Genomic DNA, 25,677 nt, shown 5'->3' on the forward strand with positions numbered 1-25,677 from the left:
TAATTAATTTTTTTTTAAAAATTTATGTTGTGTCCTGTCTTCTATTTCTATACTACTTATGAATTAGCAGTCACATAATGTGGGAATACCCTCTGGCTCTCGGGAATCATGGCCGTTGTGAACGCAAATAGGTCGTATGCAATGCGTAGTGTGCATTCTCAAATCGTCTACTCAACTCGCCCCCCCCCCAAAGATTAAATCATGGGTACTCGACCCACTCCAAGATTAAATCCTGAGTGCGCCACTGATGCCCTGCACCGACAGACAGTGAATATTTCTATCTGTCAGTGATTATATGAGGAAACAGTTGTTAACAACCAAAAAAGTAAACATACTCCCCAGTACAGTTAATTATTATTATTATTATTAATTAATTAATGCTTCCTGCCTAGATCACATAAATGTCCGAGCACCACCAAACAGTTACACTGCATCAGTCGTAAAATGCAAAGTAGCAGATCATTACTTCACGGCTCTAAACCTGCACACTAAGACAATATCCATGCAACGCCCCACAGAAGAAAAGCAACACAAAACAATAATAGACGAAGAAGTAGTCAACCACGAAATAAGAAAAACCAACTGGGAACACATGGCATCCAATTCAGCAGATATCTTATACAGTAACATTAGACTGACACTGGAGGAAATATATAAGAAAGTTGCAAAGAAAATCAGAATTCGCTCAAAAACAACCCAAAATCCTTGGATAACACAAAATGCAATCCTAGAAATACACAGAAAGGACACTCTATGGAAAGAATTAAAGCGATTAGGATAACAAGGAATCGCCTTACAACACAAATCAGAAATGCAAAAAGAAACTACTACAGAGACAAATTAACCTCTGCACAAAACAACATGAAACAAACCTGGCACTTGATCAATGAGATGCTGGACTGTGCTCCCAACACCACCGCCTCCGAAACCATAAAACACAGCTTCATGAAAGACGCAAAACCTATCCAACAACTAGCAAATGACTTTAACCAATACTTTGCAGACTCCATCCAAGAACTGCACAGAAATATTCCCCCAATCACAATACGTGATCCTCCACTTGGACCACAATCAAAACATACATTATGGTTCCCAACGATAAAAGAAGCAGAACTCTCTCTGCAATACATCAAATCAAACCAAACCAAACAAAGGCCAAGGAAATTGATGGTATAAGACCTAAGGATATCAAGAAACATGCAACTATCTTAGGTCCTATCCTACTAAAATTAATAAACAAAATATTTAAAACAGGACAGTGTTAGATCCTGAATGGAGAGCTTTACAAGTAAATTCTTTATTCAGGATTTAACATGATAGTTTCTACTTATTAAGGAGATATCTGCACATCAGCTAATAATTATAAAGTGTTGTTTTATGTTTTGTAATAATGTATAGTCCATGTGTGTGATATAGTGAGAGTTATTGTTAGGTTATTTGTAATTCCCATGTAAGCTGCCTAGTAATTGCGATATTCTGAGAAAGTTATAAGTAGTAATCCGGATTAATCGCGTATAATCTGTACGAGTCGGGCGTAGCGATGGAGGCTATACCTACGCGGAAAAATGACGTCAGAGCGCCTACCTAGAATAATGTAACCTGACAGGTTAGGGAGAGTGTAGGATCATCCAAGGGGCATAAACGATGGGGTTCGTGGGTGAAAACCGCATTGAATAGAGGGCGCCTGAGTAGGTGGATATAAAAGATGAAGCACGCCGTTTTAGGGGGCTTTTTGACCTTTTGATCTTCGGTTGTCGGATTCGAGTTTTAGGGGGAGTTGGTCGGAGGATTCGTGAGAGAGAGCGGTGGGTCGACTACGGTAATGACGGACGGCAGGTTCTTTTCTTGAGAATGCTTGAAGATTTTCAAGCAGAGTTGATCGTGATATGACGGCCTATGTGGAATCGAGCCTTAGCAGAATGTCCCATTGGAGAAAGTTTCCTGCAGAGCGGTAGACAGCACGCAACAGTCGGAAACGATTAGAAGAAAAAGCGTAGTACATCGCCAGGCGCATAGACGGCCGAAGAATATGCAGTACGGTAATCCAGACCTACACGAGATGGCGGCATGAAATCTGAAAAGATCCGGTAATGTAAGAGTTTTCGTTCTATGTTAAAATTCGTTTAGAAGAACAAGAAATTTGTGTGCATTGTAACTAAAGGACACTAGTAGAGAACTTTTAGCGAGAATTTGACTGAATTAATTAAGCCCTTGTGGAACAAAGAGGAGTTGTTAAATAGGCAGTAATTTGTGAATGGCTATAAATGAAATTTAGAATTAAGATAATCATTGACAGAGTATTAATGAAAGTGTTCAATAAGAATTCTGTGAGTAACTTGTGAAAGGAATTATATAGTAGTAATATTATGCTTAAACCTAATCTTATCCTTTCATAATTGAAGGATTTAACTTGCTCTGATTCATTGTGATTTAGTATAACCCTTAACTTAGAGTGAATTTTAATCCATTGAGTATTTTAACTTACATAGCTGTAAATGTTTTATGTTTTTCCAATAAACATGCTTTGTACCTTATACCTGAGTTATGCCTGATTACGAATTCAAACCACCACTTATGAAATTGAACCTTTTTTTGGCGGGAAGGAATTTAGATATAATTGCTTAAGTGAGATTCGGTCTACGACTGCTAACTGAATCTGCACAGCGCTAGCGTGAGATAAAATATTGTGTGTATCCTTTTGAATTATTTCCCTGAACAAGAGTCTCTTCTATTATAGGACATTGGCTGGCGCAGCAAAATATAAATTTTGCCAATGTCCGAAGAGGAAATAAATCTGAATTAATATTTTAGGGGCACGACAGTAGATTAGAAGGAGAGTTATTATATTATAGAGGTAGAACAAGACATAATATAGAGAAAGCAGCGACATAACAATAGAGCAGCCGGTAGGTTTTTGATTGTATAAGGTTTTAAGTAAGCGAAAGGATAGATTCAAGAAACAGTAAATTAATGTAAAATAAGATTAAACTGAAGAAATAACAATAGACATTACTATTTAACATTATAAAACTACTAATCTAACAACAGATACCAAGTATGCTAAAGACCGTCATAATCACACCCATATACAAACATGGAAATAGAAATTTAATCAGCAATTACAGGCCCATAGCAATATTACCAATTATGAATCAAATTATGGAGCGGATCGTGCTGAAGAAACTCGCAGCATATACAGAGACTTTTCATATTATCCCCTAAACACAATATGGTTTTCAGAAAAATAAGGGAACAACATCTCTCTTGGAAGACTTTACAAACGTAATTAATACCTTACTAAAATATAAAGAGCCAATAGGCTTCATTTCGGCGATATAAACATTATTTAAATTAAGGGGATATTAAATCCCACATTGTTTTAAAACCGAATAAGAAACTCAAAGATTGGAATCAGAGAGTTTCATGCCGAATATAGTAAACTATAAAAGTATCGGCGATTACTAGCGTGAGCTAATGCAAGTAGTCCTAGTACGTAGTACAATACCGGGCAACTCGCAGCAAAGGTGGTAAAGTTCTGAGCGTTATTCTTGGTATTTTCTTAATGTAAAAACACATTTCCTAGGAAATGTATGCTGTTATTACATTATGGTGGGAGGTCACTACCCAGACCGGTTTCAGCCTTTATTGAAGCTTCATCGGTGAGTAGCTAGACCAAATTAATACCAAAGGGTATAGCGAAAAGAACTTATATACTCTGCTATATGAGTTGTCAAAAAGGTGCACCCATTAAGTTACTAAAATATAAAGAGCCAATAGGCTTCATTTCGGCGATATAAATTGTACTACGATATTTGTACGAGATTGTACTACGTACTAGGACTACTTGCATTAACTCACGCTAGTAATCGCCGATTCTGTTATAGTTTACTATATTCGGCATGAAACTCTCTGATTCCAATCTTTGAGTTTCTTATTCGGTTTTAAAACAATGTGGGATTAAATATCCCCTTAATTTAAATAATAGTAATTAATACCGCCTTAGAAAAAACAAAATTGCCATGGTAGTCTTTATTGACCTAACTGGTACCTATTTGATACACTCACATATCAAATCTTGTTAGAAAAGCTGAGGCATATTGGAATAGACGGGCCTCTGCACAGGTGGTTTACAAACTACCTCCAAAATAGAAAGCATATCACACGTACCAGGTCAAACCGAAGTAGAGAGCTACCAGTAACCTGTGGAGTGCCACAGGGAGCTGTACTCTCCCCAACTCTTTTCAACGTTTACATACGCAATTTACAATTCAACATTTACATATTAATCTGCTACCCCTCAAAGGGGTAGCAGATTAATATTCCAACACGCAGACGATACAGCGATAATATCCATCCATAACAACACAAACATAGCCCAAACAAATATGCAACATGACATAAATCTGATCACCGACTGGCTCACGAATAACTTCATACACCTAAACTGATATAAGACAAAATTAATGATATTCAGAAACCCACTGACTCGACCAGTTGATAACAAATATATAACCATCCAACATCCACTCTCCAACATAAAAAACACACAGAACAGCGAAACCACTATAATCGCTCATATTGAAACAATACGATACCTTGGAATTTACTTCGATGCAGATATGAACTGGAATAGCCACATAAATAAACCATCTACATAACAAACTCCGAACAATAACTGGCAAACTCTACAGGTTAAAAGACATAGTTCCCACACGCCTACGACTTTATATACACTGCAATGTCAGAACACAAAATACTGACAGCAAAACATTTATGTCATTATGCACCCTTGCTAAAACATTATTTTGATGTCAACTACAGGACAATCAGAAACACATATCGCATAACAAGACCTCAGACAACTAATTATATCACATATAAATACAATAATCACTACGGAAAGGCCACACGAAACTTCTACATCCCAGACATGATAAACAAATTACCTTTTGAATACAGAAACCTTATAAACTACAATAGCCTGAAAAGAGCTCTAAGGACGAACAAGAAACACGCACCCCAAAATACCATATATAAACTTAATGAAACACAATATAATCGTTCAGGCTTCCAGTTCAGCGACGCATCAATACATTCCAAGTTATTGTATGTATGTGTGTGTGCGTGCGCACGAATTTCTCAATCATAGATTTCGTAGCTTCCCAACACAGCAAAAAAACAATAAATAATTACCAACTGGTGTCATCCTCAGATAAGCTTACATATAAGCAAAGGATGAAAGCAAAGAATTTACTTCTCATCCAAGATATATCATATGTAACCAAATGTATGTAATGTACGTATCACATGTAAACCAATATATGTAATGTATGTATATATGTAATCAAATGTATGTAATAACTAACAAATGTATGCAATGTAATAATAAAAAAAAATGTAAATCATGAGTTTATACTATATGTTTGTGAGAATTAGGAAATATAATATTTTGATTGCATATATGTAAATACTGTTGTATAATCACACCTTTTCAAACTTGAAAAAAAAAAAAAGTAAACCACAACATGTAATATTATACAACTTATGTAACTCTGAACAATATAATTATAAAAAAAAAAAAAGGTGAGTGAAGTTCAAGTGGTGTACCTTAATATCAGTTAAAAAAATTAACGGTAATAAACTCTGAAACTTTGCTAGTAAAAAAAAAAAAGATGCAATTTTCATTTAATAATAATAAAACTTAATTAAAAAATAATCCAAATTCTCCTGTTATCTTTTACAAAAAAATAATACTATTCGGTTTTGCTGCATGCTTCATTATTTATGATAAAGAATGCCATTCTATGTTTTGCTAGTTTCCCCACAGCCATTATTTCATTTAAATTAAATGAAAACACATTTCGGTTTAGAAATCTAATATTAAGTAGAAAATCATCTTTTTTATTTGATCTACCATCAAACGAAAAATCATTTTCCTTGCTTAATTCAGATCTTTCATTAATTCTGTTAAGCTTATTTTAGAGTGAAATGGACAACTTCAGCATTCTCTTTTAAAAGTGCGTACAGGATTTTATTCAAGCTATCCTTTCTGGTCTAGAAAGCCATATTCGCTTCTGATCCAGATCTCAAATTTCACTTCAGTCAGGGCAAAACGCCACATGTTTGGCGCGCAAATGTCGCTCGAGATTTTTAGGATCCCTTATTGGTTGATGCAGCCGAGGTGTGTCAGCGCAATTTGCAACAATTGGTAGTAAACAAGGGTAAGGAGGGAAAAGCTTACAGAATTCCGACAGTTAGCTGGTTAGATCCGGTTCTTAAGGTAATCATATGGAAATGAAAGCTGCCATGAGTTTCCTATATAAGAAGGAGATGTGGAGAATATGTATCCTTCAATTAAAGCACCAGCGCAATCATACCTCCATACTATTTCACCATGCGTACGTTTGTGATAACTTTCCTTCTACGTAACAGCGCACGAGGCATATCGCTGGAGCGACAGTCGGTAGCCGTAGTAGGTCAGACCCATCGGTTGCAGCACACTAGTTCGACTAAATTCTCACTGCTGACAAAAACACATCTGGAACAACAACGGACAACATCGCTTTATGCAAATGTTCTATATCCTGGCTTGGATATGAATGATCTAGGAAATTCATCAATATATGATATATTAAACTTTGAAGATCATTATGAAGCCTTCAGGGGAAAATCCACATGGGAAGTTTTCCGTGCGTTAACTGTTTTAAGGATGTGTGGATTCGAGCCGTTGGTGGTTAACAGTCTACAGGTGAATATTCTGAACTATTAGGTCTATCGTATATATAATAACGAGCAGCAGTCCTGTTAAAATTAAGAGATTATTACCGTTTATCTTCTGCCACGTTTGCAAACGAAGCATATACTTGTTTGGTAAATGCATGCTCCCTCTCGTGTTAAAATATTTAACTGAGCGTCAGACTCTCAGTCAGAATTATTATAGAGTTCCGTGTTGTTGTTGTTATTATTATTATTATTTTTTTTTTTGAAAGTAAAATGATAATTCTGAATTTCAATTTAAAAACAGGGACAAACACTATCAGACTGAAAACTTTTTTATTGTATCTGTAAATTTGGTACTTTTTTTGCTGCTTTGCTCCAAATTATTTGCGATTTTTTTTCCCGATCCAGTAGTTGTAAATAATACATTTAAATATTGCTTGTAATTATGCTAATAATTTTCTAATTAATCATTAATAAATCGATGCTAGTAATTTTGTTTCAGCTTAATTTTTAAATATTTACAAAAAAAAAAAAAAAAAGCTATACGTATGTAAAGTAAACCTGATATTATACATTTTGTATTTCTTCCAGATAATGAAGTTTTGTGAGCGATACATTGGTCGCTGGTTCCTTCGTGCTCTGTTTAAACCAACTATCTACAAACAATTTGTGGGAGGCGAAACACCCCAAGAAATAGGCACGTCAATTCAACGACTTCAAACAAATGGAATCAGGCCTTTGCTAGCGCTCAACATGGAAGAGGATGTTGGAGAAGGAGGGTATGATAATTTTTTTTTCTTCCGATATTTCAAAATTCGCATTAGTATAAAGTAAGTCATTAATTTATTAATAATGCCTGCGATGTGTGCGTATGTGGACGTCGACTAAGCTAATATTAATTATATTTATATAACATATTTATATAACAAATGCTTAAAAATGAAATAAATTTGTCTATCGTTTAAAAAAATGGCTGGACCCACTCCTCTAACCATGTCACTGTGTTTTACCGTCATTTATTTTTTAATCTGATGTTCATTCAACTAAACCCTTATTCTTGCTTCCAATCTATAACAAGTTTGACAAGAGACCCTCAGAGTAAACAGCAATTCACTGCTTACTGATGCGATCAAAAGTAAGACGGCAAAACAGGCTTTTAAACGAATCACGCGCCCATGGGGAAATCACTAGAAGCTCGAATAATGGAGGGATGTTCAAAAATAACCCCTCAGTATTGCTTTCTTAAACAGCTTGTCTCGAGCATTTTAACATGAACCGCTGTTGACCGGTTTGAACCGCTCAGCTGCAGATCAAAGTAATGCCGTAAAAAGCACGGTACAGGGGCAGCCAGTAATTTTGAAATACAAGTCTGTTAATGTTAATTTCTTATAGATATATTTAGAATTTTTCCAGATGACATTTCAAAGTTGTTTATGTTTTTATAATATAAATACGAATTTATTATCAATTAAGTTCTAGAAAATTGTAACTATTTCTGTTTTTATTTTTTTTTTAAATATATTTATTTCATCAAGATTTTGTTTGATATAAACACACTTATATTAAATTTTTTACTTCCACTAAAACAATATTCAACCTTCTCTGGTTTGGGGATTTCTGAGTTCTACTTTCTTCGTTCAAGCTTAAAGAAGTAAAATTGATAATTTAATAACCCAGTTAACTCAATTTGTTTTCAAACCTTGCAATTATCTTACAGCCGCGGTTCAGGGTTCCTCTGTGGTAGTCCTAATCGAAAACGAATATTATAAAGTTATATAATCTGTAGCACTAATTTTTTTTTTTTCCTCAGAGAGGCAAAGTCAAACAAAAGATTCTAAAGGTAAAGAGAATGCGAGTTAAGTTTCAAAAGATAATTTAAAAGATTTAATGTTGATATGAATGTAAGAATATGTCAGTGCTTGTGAATCTTGTAACTGTAATGAAGCTGTCTGAAAAGAAAGACACAGCTTTTATTTTACGAGTGTTCACCAACTTGAACTTCTTGGCTTTTGGCATACATAAATTTTTCTCCAAGACACTTTGGTTTTTAACCTCACACGTCTGCAGAATCGACCATTGAGCTCACACAGATCGTGTTACTGATGAAAGGTGGAAGGAGGTTGCCTTCCAGTTAGTAGCAAAACATTTAAGTGCTTGGAGACCCATCAATTAGTCAGTGATCACCAATGAATTCCGTTAACATTGTTCCCCAGCACGGCTACTTATTTGGATATATACAGATGAAAAGTATGGGAGAAACTTTTGTGATTACTGTTGATCTGAATGTGTGTATGGCATTGAGGCTTTCTCAACAAACCATCTTATGGTCTGCCTCCTGCACTTTGTAATTGGATTCCATCTTCCTATCAGTTCGTTCACTGTATGTCATGGTGGATTTATTGCACGTATCATGTTTCTCTATCAATATTGGATCAACTCCATAGTTTTGTATTCTTGTACATGCTCTTCGTATACATTAATGATCCTTTATCTCAAACTTCAAATCCTATTTATAGTTTTGCTGATGAAAGTATACTGTCAAATCCTTTTCTTCATTTGAGAAACCTTGCAGTACTCAATTGATTCGTTATAGAAGACCTTAAAAGGTCTTCTATAACTAATATGTTAATGGAGAGAGGATAATGTAGGGAATTTCAATGCCATCAAACACAGTTTTACCTGATTACTGGTAAAAAGATCCTACTTCACCACCTTTTACTTTAGATAATGTTTAGATTTCCAGTCAAGATCAGTTCCCCTTCTTGGACCAACTTCCTGACATAAACATATTACATTCACAGTCTCCAAAAAAATTCTATTTATTTTCATACACTCCCCATTAATTTTCAGTTATTTCTGTCTCAGCAAATGTCCACCACCTTATGTCAAATCTTTATAGATCATCCCTCCAATTTAGTACTTCGAAAACCTCCCTAACAATGATTGATTGTGTACAGAAGAGGTCAATCCACCTAATAGGTGACCCTACACTCACATACTGCCCCTTCAGTCACTTTCTCAGATGCGCTATGTTTTTCCATTATACCTTATTTTATATTATTTTTAAGGTAATTTCATGGCTACTTCCTCAGTGAACAGGTCACTACTGTTCCTCTGATTTCCTGAAATTTGATGTAAGAACTTGAGCAGCCACTGGTTACTATTTGTACGCATGTCAGCTCCAAACTAATCGAACCAGTTTCTCATCATCTTCATTCATTCCATCTGAATATTTTTCTTTGAAATAGCCTTCTCCATAATGTTTTTCCCAACGAATGCAACCCCAACTTAATAAACTCCCTTTCCTTAACCACCTGCCCACACATGCAGGGGTGGCTCGAAATTGGGGGTGTATAGCCTAATTTTTCTCGATATATAAATATATTTATTGATTTATTGATATTTGCTTGTAATATTCAATTTTATCATTAACAATCCAATACAATTCTCTTATTTTGTATAAAAAAGAATAAAATCCATCTTGTAGCAGCACTGTGTTTACCACAGTGTCATATTGCTACGCACGCAAGCATAACACGTCATAGTGAGATGCGATCTATTATCGGAATGCGGCACTGTCCGTCGCGCATTTCCACTATTGTTTATATGCAGTTTGCGCCAGTAGTAGAGTGTTCGTAGTGCTTGTCGTGTTTACTCCGTCTCTTTAAATATTTGGACATTACAATTAAAGACAACATTTGTTATCGTTTTTATTTTAGAACATTATAGGGGTTATTGATAATTATGACCTCAAAAATTTTAAGTAATTTTGAATTATACTAAACTGTATAATTTTATCGATAATTTTTAATGAAACAAAACAAGAAGAATATATTTTATTTTTAAGTAATTTTGAATTATACCAAATTGTATAATTTTATCGATAATTAACAATATTTTTTCATGTTTAATTTTTTTTTTTAATTTTTACCATAATTTTGATATTTTATCCAAACACATCCTCCCCAAAAAGCAAATAAAGAGCGTTGTGGAAGGATTTTTTGGTAAAAATAAATTGTTGATTAATCATATCACCTACTGATATTAAATTATCCCTTATTATTGATATTAAATTATCAAGTAGATGTTTATCACCATGATCAAAAATAGCAAGTGGAACAGGTCAGTAAAGTTTATGTGTTATTTCTATATCCTTCGATTAGTTTACCTGTTTTGCAAAATGAAAAACCCGACTTTCTAGAAGAGGGTAAAATATCTACTTATGAGGTCAGCTATCTCACCTTCAGTTGAAAAGCGTTATCATAAAGGTTCTACTCGTTAAGTGTGAGATTCGAGCTTTTGAATTTCAGCAAACGTCCTACCTTTTCAGTAGTTACGATATATTAAGATTTTTTTTTCTCACCATTATAAGAAACTACCCATGAAAAGTTTGTAAAAATCTAGTACATTAATATTAGTGCTGTGAGTTGGCGAAGAATTTGATAATTCAGAAATCTTGCTCCAGAGACCAAACATGGAACTTTTTCCAGTCACTTTAGGTCTCCAGTAAGCAAATAATATCATACAGAGCGATGAAATTCATGTCCCGCCTCAAAACGTCACCAACATCGATACTTGCAGTGGAATTCGAACCCACAACTTGTTGGGTCGAGAGAGAGAGAACATGCCGTACAGCTAGACGGGTCGTTCAACATTTTTATATAAGATCCAATACAAGATATACAAGATAAAGCACAATACAAATACGGCAATGTAAATCAGAATACAAAACAAAATAACACAATATGGTATAATATATAATATAATTAACAACGACAGTAAAGTTGTTTGTTTTTCTATTTAATGCCAAAAGGATACAGTATACTTAGCCAAGTTTCAAGGTAGTCTGTCAGTTTGGTATTCAGTATTCAGTACAGCACCTAAATTTAAGGTCTTTCATTACCCTGAGCTATGACCTGAATGCTTCTAAATTAGTTATTATCTGGATATGTTTTCTTAGCATAACCTTCAATCGAGATTACTTTCTAATTTCATTTTTGAATCAATGCTGTTGTGTATTTTGGGCGCTGAGTTAGCAAAATACATCTTAAATTATTTCATTGTTTGTGGCACACTAAACGAATTAAACTCATGTCATCATATTTTGATATCCGTTATATCAAGAAATGTCGGTATTTTGTATAGGTGGAGCTGGCTGTCTTAAGGCAGAAGAAGTAGCTAGGTGAAGGTGAATGCGTAAAGTATTTTTAACATTGAGCGTTAGTTAGTAGAAATTATGAGTCCTTGACTCCGTGGAGGTCTAATAATTATAATTTTGACAGTGGTTAGGTTGTGAAGAATTAGTTTGCAGTAAGCTAAATAAATGTATTATTTTTGTTTAGCCATTGTACTAGTTGTTAAAATTGATCAAATATGATGTGGCTTCACTTGCAATATCAGTTAAAATTGAGAATATTAGTATTCACAGTATATATAACATTTTCTCCGCTTAAAAAGAAAATGTGTACAAATAATGTGTATGTGTACACATTTATAGAATGTAACGCTGAAATTAAATGCGTAAAAAAGTTCCGTGCCAGTTATCAGAAATGCGTTTTCTTTTCAAATAATTATGTTACAATGTAAATTTTACAATCTAAAATAACGCGCCTCCGTAGCGCAATTGGAAGAACGACGGTACATTGCGCCCTTCGATTGGAATAGGCCTAAGTTCGATTCTCGTCGCGACGGGAGGAATCTTTATCTGGTTGATTTCAATCGAAGGTGAGTTAGCCGATCTCATACGGAGGTAGCAGGGTTTTTCCTCCCGGAAACTCGGGTTTTTCATCCCGCATACATACAAATCGGCCCTTCAGAACACACGCAATTTACAGACAAAAATTACTAGTTGTGGTGGTGTTGGAGGTGGGCGGTAGATGGCGTTGATGGAGATGATTCGTAGTAGAGGTTAGGTGTAGAGACAGTTGTAGGTGTCCTCCCGCGATGAGTCTTCGGACTCCTTGGAGGTATCAGGAATAATAATAATAATAATAATAATAAAATTTAAACTTAAAACTGTGTGAAAATGAAAGTGCATAACAAGCCTTTCTACGCTTTGGTGTGAATCAGTCATGTCATCCTTCGTTTATTTACTATATTTACTATAAAAAAAAATCGCAGTTTACTAAACTGTCTTCACTTACGGAACAATTTTGTAACACAAATATCGTACAAACTCTAAGCAGGGAGAGCATGATTAAGATATAGCTTTTAAGCAGTGGCGTAGCTAGGAGTGGGGCAGTCCTCCCCTGGTGACATTTTGAACCTTTTTGAACTTTTGCAGTTAATTATAAAGTGCAGACTCGAGAACTCAGTTCCAAATATTGCAATACTACTGGGAATTTTCCTCACATTTCTGTAAGTGTTGCTTGTTGTGAGAGGAGTTTTTCTAAATAAAATTTGATTAAGAATTACCTGCATTACTATGAAATAGACTTCGCCAATGTCATCGACGATTCTGCTAACAGAAAAGCAAGAAAAATAACATTTTAGAATGTTGAAATTAAAGTTTTACCTCAAAAATAAACATAGTGTTTTTATTTATTTCCTTATGCGTCGTTTTTAATTTTTGTAGTATTTTTTGTGTGTATTGAGAGGGGCGACAAACTCGGGGACCGCCCCGGGCTGCAACATCTCTAGCTACGCCACTGCTTTTAAGAAAGCAGAAGTTTTAGGGAAGGAAAGAGGGGGGGGGGGATTCTTGCGACAGTACTGATGAGAAAAAAAAATGCTTAAACTATTATGTTCGTGATTGCTACTTTCATTAATAATTCGATAATTGTTAGGGCTCTACGTATACCTGATTAGTCTCCATTAAATTAGGATATAAGTGACCATAAATGCGGGAAACTGCATTCAAAACTAATATTCTTACTTTATGTATTGATTCCAACTAGAGGAACTTATTGGCCTTTTTTTTTTTTTTTTCAACCTTTTCCCGAAATCATTTATCTTTGGCACTGACAAATAAAGTTTTCCCTCCTGTAGACTCGAGTTTTTAATTCCGCAGCAGTAATAGCGTTATGCTTGGGGAACACTGGTGGCAGTAGTTATATGCTGTATTCTTTCTTGGGTGCCTTTTGGATCATCGATAATCTTGGATCAACTATCAATAACAGGTTAAGGATGGAATCTGATTAGCCATTGATCATCCAAAAAAGTTAGGATTAGAATGATTTAGACTAGGTATCTCACATATACCTTAAATAGATGGTCGGATTGGATGGACTGTTTCAAATTATGGTTAAAACAACCAAGGCGATGAAATCAATATATTATTATTATTGTTGTTGTTAATTGTGCACGTGTTCTCTGGTTGGTTTGTCTGATTTGTGGGATAACATTTTAACTCTCTTATGAGACATGGTGATTCATTACTTGGAGAACTCTGTCCCCAGAACTGATATGAATTCAGGTCTATCAAAGGACATGGTAATTAGGGGCTCTAAAATCTTAGGGAATCATAAAAAATAATAATAGACGCATTTCTGTAATGCACTGCGTTTGCTTTGTTTTAGGAATACCCACCGAATAACGCGTTGGTCCACCTCTCTGTGTAATCACAGCCTGCAGATGCCTAGGAACAGATTCCACAAGGTATCGAACATCCGGTTGTGGAACCTCCATGCGTAACTCGACCCATGTCCGTTACAGCAACCAGTTCACACCCATTCCGTGGTGGAGGATCAGCAGTTCTCGCATCCCATTCTAGCATATCCCACACATGTTCAATTGGGTTACAGTCAGGGGGGAACATGGGGGGGAGGAGGAAATGTGGCGAATTCGTTGTTGTGTTCCTCCAACCACTCATTAGTCATACGAGGCCCGATGATAAGGTGCATTGTCCTGTTGAAAGATGGCACCATGGTCGGGGTAGACCTCCTGCAGATATGGATGGAGATGGTTGGATATGTAGCGTTCACCATTCACCATTTGCAGGAGAATAAAGGAGCAGAGCTTCAATACAGTGTGTGTGTGTGAGAGAGAGAGATTGCGGTAGCATTTTCTGGTACCACCATGCTAGTACATCAAAAGAGAGATCGTTATAAATTCGATTTTAATCGCCGAATAGAGGAACTCTCAAGTTTTTCCCCAGCTTCTTTTCCAGAGGCAAGTTAGGATTTTTTCTCCTTCCTGAAAGACGGTTATATAACCAGAATGTCAGAAAAATTGAATGTAGAACTCACATTATTTCCACATTTTCAGACACCAGTACGAGTGTTATGGTTTAGGATCATGAGATGATGCCAGTTGTCATCCTGCCCTCGCTTTGAAATCATCAACAACCTTGAGCTCAGCATTTGGTTAGTTATGGGCGGAGTCGGGTTGTAACCATTTTCAAAAGTTTATTAAGGACTAGACTCCGCCTAGTCCTTTTGCAAATAAAGGCGTTAGACATTTATTTTCGAATCATTTTATTTATTGACAAGATGATCGAGACTCATTAATAATGCTTCATGATTGGTATTTATTTAAATTTCGTGGAGCTAGTTTTGATTTCAATCAGACCATCTGCGGCAGCAAAATTAAGCAAAAGGAAATTGTTTCGACAATTTCCTTTTGTTTAATTTACAAGCATTAGAATGTGACCACTTAATTGGAGCACTTCAAACTCGAGTAAATTATGCAAATCTAGTAATAACCTGGCTTATATACAGTATTTGTACACGGCTTGCCGATGCTGTCTTCTTGGACAGCATCGACAAGCCGTGTACAAATGCTGTGTACAGGTTATTACTAGATTAGAATTAAAGTTAGTCCTGATACACACAAAAAGCTTTCTATGTTACCGCACTGCGAGTTATTTATTCGATTTCAGCGCAGACGAGATACTCGAAAAACAACCATTTAGAAATCTAATTGTTTAAGTAGTTATAATATAGTAGTAACTTTTATGAATAAAGAAGCCTAAACTGGGATATTTCTGAATTTTTATGAAGACATTTGAAAGATGATAGGTTGCATTTCCATTTAGAAAGATAACAGATAATAATTAGGATAGGAGGCCATCTACTATCGATTTTGTATATTATCAGGGCAATCTGTTAAGAAGAGTAACGTGTCATGGTTCTGCCAATGACCTTAACATATACATTTTCCATGAAAATGTATATGTTAAGGTCATTGACAGAACGCGGCTCTTACCTTTTCAAATCATCTATTGTTCGGGTTGTATTTTGTAATTAACTGTTGTCGCCACTGATGATGTAATATTCAGGCTGAAATATATAGCCTTAAATAAATAGAATTACTTATCCCTTTTTTTTTTTTTTTTTTGGTGTTAATTGAAGAAAACTCTTGTGACACAAATATCTCTTTAAACAATACTTGTCACATCGTTTCGTAATTGTTATTTGCTTCCATGTTTCCATGGCAACATTACGTTGCCATGAACGAAAGAGGTGGGCGGTAAGGTGCTGCCTCAGCTACAAGTTTCAGATGTACTACATTCCCTCACAGCCTTGCGGAAACTGCTCTTTCCAGAGCAAAAATAGGACTTTTGCGAATTTCTAGTTTCTGATAGTTAAAAAGAAATAAATACCTGCAATCCAAATGTCTTGGTTTCTCTAATTAATAAACATGGAATTAAAAAAAAAAATCTTTCTTTAATGTCGTCAATTTAGTTAAACTAATTTTTATCGAAAAGTTGCGTTTTCGAGGAGGATAAAAATTTCCCACCTGAATTAGAAATACTATTGTTGTTTTTATATAATTAATTAATAATAGAATTAATTGCGCTTTTAATAAACGTTTTTACTATACAGTTAATTTTGAAATAAAATTAATAAAGCTAAATTTTCTGAAAAAGCTTAGCTCTCAATTTTAATTAACTTTTCTCTTCTTATCCATAATGCTCAATTCTGAAGAGTTTTTTTTTTTTTTCTTAATTATGAATTTAGATATAAAAACATCGGTATCTTTCAATTTTTCTGAAGAATGATTGGGATATAGAGGATGTGTTACGACTGGTTTTTTCTTATTACACATGAAATGCTTTATTAATATAAATAGTTCAAGTTTTAACTGTTTTCGAAAATTTTTATCACAAGTGAAAAAGTAAGGTTTTTTTTTGTTGTTGTTGTTTTGTTATGATTAGGTAAAAGAAAAAAACCACATCCACCAATTTCGGTGAAGGAATCAGCTGACAGCTGTTTCATTATCGATGTGAAGAAATCAGTTCCGTTTCCGGTGTTGAAATTGGTGGCTAGTTTTATTATTATTATTTGTTTTACAAAAGTTAAATTCTCAGCGAAATATAAACACATGTACATTGTACTGTATGTTGGTGGATGTGAGTTTATACTCCTTTCAATAGACCCTGTTTGTCTAGTGTGTAGCTATGGCAAGAAGTACATCTCATTCGCCTTAAGTAATTTTTAATTTTGGTTTACGGAACTTTAGCAATTCGAGTTTGTCTTTACTTTTGTGTTTTATTTCTCATATTATATGTTTCATAACTAGTTATAATTTGAAGTTGCGTTCTAACAGTGTCAGAAATTTAACCCTGTTTTCCTGATATGTACTACTTTTGTATATATTAAGTCACCTTCCAGTTTTATCTAGGTTATCCACTATAATTGTCTTGTTCAATAAACCTGTTCTTTCCTTGAATTCAGGTGTGATTCTGCAATTTATTTATTTATTTATTTCATATTGGACAACCCATCTTGCAGATTATTTTTAGTCTATTTAAAGACTCCAGGTTATTAAAAAAAGGAAATTATTTCTTCATGATAACCAGTGATCAATAAGTCTCATTTTGTTGTTATTTCTGCTTTTAGTTTGGTTGTTATTTTCCTTTAATACTCTTAATAAACAAATATCCAGAGCCGTATTCATGGGTGTGCGAACTGTGCGGTGGCGCAGGGCCTTGTGCCACCGCACAGTTTTTATGTATTTTCTTGGTAAAATAAAGATCGAATTTTTCATGAAAATACATTAAAAGTATACTGATAACGGTGCGTCGTTCTTTCGTTGGCACTGCACCGCGTTACTGCTCGCCCAGTATCTCATGGCCGGTTTTTAATAATTTTAAGGAGTGTTAATTTTAGTTTATGATTTTATGAACAAGTAAGTATATACACGTACTGTCATGGCAATTTTTGTATGTGACATTACTTGCAAAACATCTTAAAAAAAGTATATTTTGTAAACTGGTTTTAGGTTATCCGACATCAGAATTTTTTTTTCAATAGCAGTTTTCAATCTATATTAGATTTATTTATTTTCTAATATTATCTATTTTAGATATATTTTATTTATCAGGTAAGTAATTTTGTTTTAATTTATTAACTTATTTTATAATTAAATAAAATGAGAGAGATTATTATGGAAGAAAATACCCAAGTGGGCATGGAAAACCAAAGCGAAAACAAGAAAAAGAAGCGGCTGAGGAACTTCAAAGAAATTCACTGTTTAAATTTATGAAGTTGAACTCATATATTTGTTCAGATATATCAGTTGATAATGGGAGTTCTGAAATAACTACAAACAGTTCTTCGGCTTCAACATTAATTAATAATGAGAGTTCTGAAATACTCAAAGGAAGCGGAGAACATGAAATGTTTGGTCAAACAATGAGTATTGAAGATCCTAAAACTGAGACACCAGAGGAAGGTGAACTATTTACTATTGATGATCCAGCAACATGGCCCAAAATTTTGAACAACGCAACACTAACACAAATTGTACGTGGTCCACCGTGAACTCCGACTGAAAATGATTTTCCAAAAGATGACAACAAGAGGTGTTTTTCCACAGCTCACTATGTTAGGACAATTGCAAACGGAGAGAAGCAAAACAGAAGATGGCTTGTATATTCAAACTCTGCAAAACCTATTTTTTGTTTTTGTTGCAAATTATTTTCTTCTGATGATAATTTTTTATCTAATAATGGCTTTTCTGACTGGCGACATGTAAGTGAAAGATTAAAGTCGCACGAACGAAATCCAGTGCACATGAAATGCATGTATTCATGGACACAAATGGAATGTAATTTAAAAAATCACAATGCAATTGATCAGGCAAATCAAAATGTCATAAAATTTGAAGCAGAACGGTTAAGAAATGTTTTAAGACGAATAGTAGCAGCAATTCTTTATTTATCCAAACATAATGTAGCTTTTAGAGGTAATTTTGATACTTTGTACACAGCCCATAATGGTAATTTTTTAGGAATCATAGAATTAATTGCAGAAGTTGATCCACTTTTAAAAGATCATTTAATGCGATGTTCAGAAAAAAAAAAATAGGTCTTCTTCTTCTTCCTTTCCAGGCTTATAGGACAAATGGCCTGTTCCGGACTCAACGCCATCTTTTTAAGGGCCTTTCTCTGCATCGAGTACCTTTTGGGTGGTAATTTAGAATTTGTTTAGGTATTCTGCTTCTATTCATTCTTAGTATGTGTTCTTTCCATTTTTCTCTATAGCAAATCACTATTTCATTTAGGGAGGTTGTAATTCCAAGTTTTTTTCTGATTTTGCTGCTTTTTATTTTGTCCATTAGTGTGACTCCTTCAGTTCTGCCCAGAAATTTCATTTTGGATGATTCAATTCTTCTTTCATCTGCTTTTTTTATTGTCCATATCTCACTGCCATAAAGTAAGGTTGGTTTAGCAACTGTACTGTAGATTCTTATTCGTGTGTGTTTTTGTACATAATTGGGTTTAAAAATTTTATTTATAATGCCTGTTACTTTTAAAAAGTTTGATATCTTTGGTTCTATATCAGCTTCATTTTCATATGACATTGTGCAACCTAAATATTTGAATGTATTTAATTGCTCTATTATTTTGTTGTTTATTACTATTTTGCTTCTTATTGGAATAGCACCTTTGAAGGCCATGACTTTTATTTTGTCTGTTGATATTTCCATACCATATGTGTTTATCAGATTATTTACACTGCATAATGATTTTTGTAATTCATCTTCATTATTTCCAAGGATTATTTGGTCATCGGCAAAAAGAAGAATAGCTAATCTGCTATTACGGTTTAGTTATCTTCCATTCTTTTATGATTTTATCTATGTATATATTAAATAAAATCGGTGAGAGAAGGCAACCCTGACGTACTCCTCGATTTTTTTTTTATCTAATAATGGCTTTTCTGACTGGCGACATGCAAGTGAAAGATTAAAGTCGCACGAACGAAATCCAGTGCACATGAAATGCATGTATTCATGGACACAAATCGAATGTAATTTGTGTCCTAAAAAATTATAGGTAAGAAACAAAATTCAAATCTATCACCCATTGTGCAAAATGAATTAATTGTTGATATGGGAACCAAAATTCAACAAAACATTGTAAATATGATACGACAGGCAAAGTACTATTCAATAATTTCATTAATATTTAGATTTTTACATATATTTAAAGCAGATATTGAAATTCGTGAACACTTTTGATTTTTAACAACTAACGACACTACTGGTAAAGGTATATATGAAAATATAAAATCACTTTTGAATAAATTAAATCTTAAGTTGTCAGATTGTAGAGAGCAAGGGTATGAAAACAGAGCAAATACGAAAGGAGTATATAAGGGAGTCCGTGCTTACATTTTAAATGACATAGCAGTACTTGCCAGATCTATATGACCACATCTTGTCACTAAAAAACTGCAAGAAAACCTGCTACAATTAGAACAATGGTTCTCCAAATGGAGATTACAAGTGAATCCCCAAAAGAGTGTAGCGATACTTTTCACCAGAAAACAAGGTAACTCCCATGGGGGACCTTTATGTATTCAACACCAAAATCCCCTGGCAAACAGAAACAAAATATCTTGGAGTAATTCTGGACAAAAGATTAACGTTCGACCCACACATCAAAGCCTTATGCATGAAGGCATCTAAAACCATTGCACAACTTTACCCTCTAATAAATAGAAAAAGCAAACTAAATACCAGAATCAAAGTGCTCCTCTGCCTGCTGATGATCCGCCCATGGTGACATATGCATCTCCACCCTGGAGCCACACATCCAACACCAACATCCTCAGGGCTACAGAGAGTGCAAAATAGGTGTTTGCGCATGATATTGGATGCACCGTGGTTTGTAAGGAACGTACAACTGCTTAGAGATACAAACATCCCTTATATCTACTCCTTCCTACTAACTACAGCAGAAAAATTCTTCTCAAAGACCTCTACACACCCCAACGATCTAGTTAAACAGGCAGCAAACTATGATGAAGCTGAACTCTTCAAATACAAGAGGCCAAAAGCCATCCTAAATACTTGCAACAATGACTAATCTCCGTGCTCCCCCAGGGCGAGCTCTCAGCTCATAAATTTTTCCTTCAATTCATCCTCCCTATCAGATAACGGGGAATAAAAGCATCTTGCTTCACCCTTCTGACCAATGATGTTATGTATTTTAAATGAAAACGAAATGGCATTTTATACTCCTTGTGCCTGTCATTATTTAAATTTGATTTTAGGGGATGTCACAAAATCATCAATTATAGTTATAATTTTTTTTAATGTTATACAAAAAATATATACATTATTTGCTGCCTCAACTTCACGCTGGGACATATTAAAGACATTTGTTAAACAGTTAACTCCAAAACCGTTATGTGATACAAAGTGGGAATTTAGAAAAGAATGTTACAGCTGTACGTTTTCAAATTCCAGAATTTTTAAATGCACTAAAAGAATTATCTAAAACTGCATCAGATAATACTATCAAAGTAGAAGTGGTTTTAATATATGAACAAATATTATTATTATATTATTATTATTATTTGACACCTCCAGGGAGTCCAAAGACTCATCGAGGGTGCCAACAGCATTTGAGTTTATACTAAGCCTTGTAATTTGGTATGAGCTTTTGTCAAAAGTTAAATTAGTAAGTAAAGTATTACAAAATGTAAAAATTCCCATAGATGTAGCAACTAAGCATAATAAAGAGTTAGTGTAGTACTTTGAAGAGCAGAGAATATCAGGATTTGATAGCTGTTTTGAGATTGCTAAAGAACTGTCAAATCTATTAGAAATAGAAATTAAATTTAAAGAAAGTCCAGTACGTCGAAGAAAAGTATTTTTTGATTATGAAAGCCTGATGAATCACACATAGGGGATAAGAAAGATAATTTTAGGATAAATTTCTTTTTTTGTAATTTTAGATACTACTGTACAATCTGTCAAAAAAAAAATATTTGAATTGTATGAAATTCACGAAAAATTATTTGGATTTCTTTATGATATGAAATTAATAAGAAAAATGAGAGAAAATGAATTAAAATTTTGCTGCAACAGCTGTATCAAAAATTAAATACAGATATTTATGAATCTGAATTTTACAATGAATTAATTATTTTTAGAAATATTGTTCCAGAAGATGCACCCATTAATATTTTAAAATTCATAATTGCAAATAATTTGTCGGATATTTATCCAAATATTACTACGACATTTAAAATATTATTGACCAGTCCAGTTACATCAGCAGAAAGGTCATTTTCCAAATTAAAATTAATAAAAACCTATTTGCGATCTTCTATGTCTCAAGAACGTTTGTCATCTCTGGCAATAATATCTATAGAGCATGAAATTGCAAAAAATTTGAATTTTGATAGTGCTATAAATGATTTTATTGATAAGCGCATTAGGTTAAATAAAATTTAATATATTAAGATTTCTTTTAAATCTTATACGTTGTTATGCATATATTTCATTCTTTATAGTAAAAATGGATATGTTTTTATATTATTATGTATATTATTAAATAAATCATTGTTCTGGCGTATTTATAAGATAATGGTGTATTTACATAATAAAATAATATATCATGTACATACAAACACATTTATTTTTTAACTAATTTTTTCCCTTTACTTAAATTGATGCTAAAGAGCATTCTTGTTTATTTATGTGCATAAATATTTTTCATATTTGATTTAAATAATTAATTAGCAAGATATCCTTCCATTTAAAATTTCCATAAAAGTTACTAACTTTCAGGGGCCCCGCAAAATGTAGAAACTGGCCTGCAAATATCTAAAATATTAATAGTGCCAGAGCCAAGTGGTTTGTGAGATTACAACTAAAATTTTTATAAGCTGATGCACGGGGGGGGAGAGAAGAGAGAGAGAGAGATCGCAATATTTATTTCAATGTTGTGTAGTGTTGTGTAAGTGATTGGTTGTTTGTCTACTGCACAAGTTTGCACCACTGAGCCTACAACCAAATTTTGCATGATCTTCATATTTGACTAGAAAAAGACCTAAACAGAGTTACACAAGAGAAAGTCTGTTTATGTTGTGTGTGTAGTGTAATGCACACAACATAAAACAGGGGTAGTGCAATAGGTAAAGTGAAAAATGACCTGAACTTTTAAGTTGAGTCATGAGTTTGTGTCATCTTTTGCTTCACCCATCACACCACCTGTGTGTTTACATACACATGCACTAGCAAGATTACCAGGCTATATATATCTCAGCTAGGTCTTTTTATAATCAAGCATATAAACTCATGCAAAATTTGATTATAGCTCGAATGGTGCAAATTTATATAGTGGACAAACAAATATATACATAATAAATATGTACAACATCGAAATGAACATTGGGACATCTTTCAGTTTGGAATGGAGCAACCTGATGCAGATTGTTTCGCTATTCTTAGGAAGCAGTCTACAAAATGAACTTGATATAAATAAATTAATATATTACTGTGGTTATAATACCAATATGTATATTTCTGTTATCGAATGTGGCTTATATTGCTCAATAAATCAAATTCCTAGAGTCAACTGTGTACTGTCAATGGAGGAAAACTTAGTGACATTGAAAGGCATTATGAAAGGCAGAGAGGAATTGTATGCAAGAGACCATTTGAATGAGGAAGGACGTAGGCATCTGGAGAGATTACTGTTCTGAACGAATCAGTGTGTCTCAGGGAGGATGATAGCAGGGGTGGCCTCTTGTGGGAATGGGTACTTGGGAGAAGGGGGGACGACATCAGGTAACACCAAGCCCAGTGGAGTCTAGAGGGGATAATGCTGGGTATAGAAACAACAGCATTTATATGCTATATACTAATGCCAGTGACATTGAGTGCCAGTGGAGTCTAGAGGGGATAATGCTGGGTATAGAAACAACGGCATTTATATGCTATATACTAATGCCAGGAGTATCCGGGATAAGGGAGAGGAATCGGTGGCACAGATAGCATCAGCCTGGCCAAAAATTATTGGGATCACTGAGATGTGGTTGACAGAAGAGGATATAATAACTGGAATAGAAGTCGCTGGGTACAGTATTTTTCAGCAGGATAGGAAGGGAAAGCGTGGTGGTGGAGTAGTGCTTATGATAAGTGACGACCTATGTCCTCTAAGAGTGGAGACTTTGGAAGGCAGTGACACTAATGATTTTGAAAGCATATGTGACCATATGGTTTTGACTTGGAAAATGAATAGACATGCAGGAGTATCAAAGAGATGGGAACGTATGTGGAATTATAAGGCAGGTGATTATAACAGTCTAAGACGTCAACTTGGGTAAGTTTCATGGAGAGAGGAATTGGAAGGCCGGGATATCATTAGTGCATGGGAAATTATGAAAGAATATTTGTTAGCAGCAATGGTAAGTTGTATACCACGAGTGAACAAGAAGACACAATTTGGAGTAAAGTGGATGACAAACAATATTAAACAGGAATTGCATGTGAAAATGAGGCTGTGGAAGAGATATAAGGAGACAGGAGAAGAGAAGATGCATGAAGAGTATAAGACACAGGCCAGAAGAGTGACTAGTATGGTAAGGAAGACGAAACTGGAATATGAGAGGAGATTAGCCCTAAGATCCAAAGAAAATCCTAGGGAATTTTTTTAGATATGTGGCCAGTAGGAGGAGAAATGACTATGGAAGAACGATATTGTGGGATAAATGGGAATAGAGTGACTGATGCAGAGGACATAGTAGAATTGTTCAATGAACACTTTATTGGAGTATTTCATCCTGGAGGAATCAGTTTTAATGCTGGAGGGATAGTGCAAGTTCAAGGTTTTGAGGTACAGGAGGAGAGTGTGTTTCAAATACTGAATACTCTGGATGTCAGTAAAGCTGTGGGACTGGATGGTATTTCACCACGAGTTTTGAGAGAATGTGCTAGGGAACTGACAGTGCCTTTGACCTGGCTTTTCAATGAAAGTCTGGCTGCTGGAAAGGTGCACATGGAATGGAAGAAAGGTAAGATAGTGCCATTGCATAAGGGCGGTAGCAGACTGGAAGTGTCTAATTATAGACCAGTTTGTGTGTCATCAATAGTTAGTAAGATCTTGGAGAAAGTAGTGAAGGACCGTATACAGCATTGGGCAGATGAGAGTAATGTTATCTGTGAGAGTCAACATGGATTTGTGAAGGAGCACTCTTGTTTTTGCAATATGCTAGGCTTTTATGATAAAGTTACAAGAGCATTAGATGAGGGAAAGGCATATACTGCAATTTTCTTAGACTTAGCAAAGGCATTTGACAGGGTACCACATGATAAGCTGATATTTAAGTTGCAGCACATGGGTCTGGATGTCAGATTGGTTCAACTGGATTCAGGATTGGCTGTCCGATAGGTATCAGAGAGTTGTGTATGGTAGGGCAGCTTCAAGGAAGCAGAGGGTTACAAGTGGGGTCCCACAGGGCTCAGTACTGGGACCTATATTGTTTAACCTTTATATCAATGACATTGTTGGTGGATTGATGATGCGAAGCTGGGAAGGATTATTAGTAATAGTGCAGATGTGGCAGCCCTGCAAGAGGATTTGAATAAGCTAGATAGATGGGCAAATGAATGGGGGTGTCGGTTTATTGCAGCAAAATGTAAGGTCTTGAGGTTTGGGAAACATCGATGGGACACTGCATATGCTATGGGAGGAGCTATACTGGAGGAAGTAGGGGAGACAAGAGATCTGGGGTTGATGATTGATAGAAACCTGAAATTTAGGGGACATATTGC

General features: G+C 34.7%; 1 protein-coding gene across 2 annotated transcripts in view; it reads left to right on the forward strand.

Annotated features, from left to right (window-relative positions):
* The window catches only part of LOC150095698 (hydroxyproline dehydrogenase-like), a 128,871-nt gene that overhangs the window by 56,447 nt on the left and 46,747 nt on the right, over positions 1-25,677 (forward strand). Inside the window, exons 1-2 of one of the 2 annotated variants that reach the window (XM_090410572.1) lie at positions 5,897-6,748; positions 7,312-7,499. In XM_090410572.1, coding sequence (XP_090266698.1) covers positions 6,395-6,748; positions 7,312-7,499 — 542 coding nt within the window. In that variant the 5' untranslated portion in view covers positions 5,897-6,394. Of the gene's footprint in view, positions 1-5,896; positions 6,749-7,311; positions 7,500-25,677 lie in introns of those variants that run through there. The other variant, XM_090410573.1, reaches the window with a different exon arrangement.

The sequence above is a fragment of the Typopeltis vanoorti genome, chromosome 20, assembly GCF_054136105.1.
Source record: "Typopeltis vanoorti isolate ZY-2024b chromosome 20, IOZ_Tvanoo_1.0, whole genome shotgun sequence".
NCBI classification, from domain to species: domain Eukaryota; kingdom Metazoa; phylum Arthropoda; class Arachnida; order Uropygi; family Thelyphonidae; genus Typopeltis; species Typopeltis vanoorti.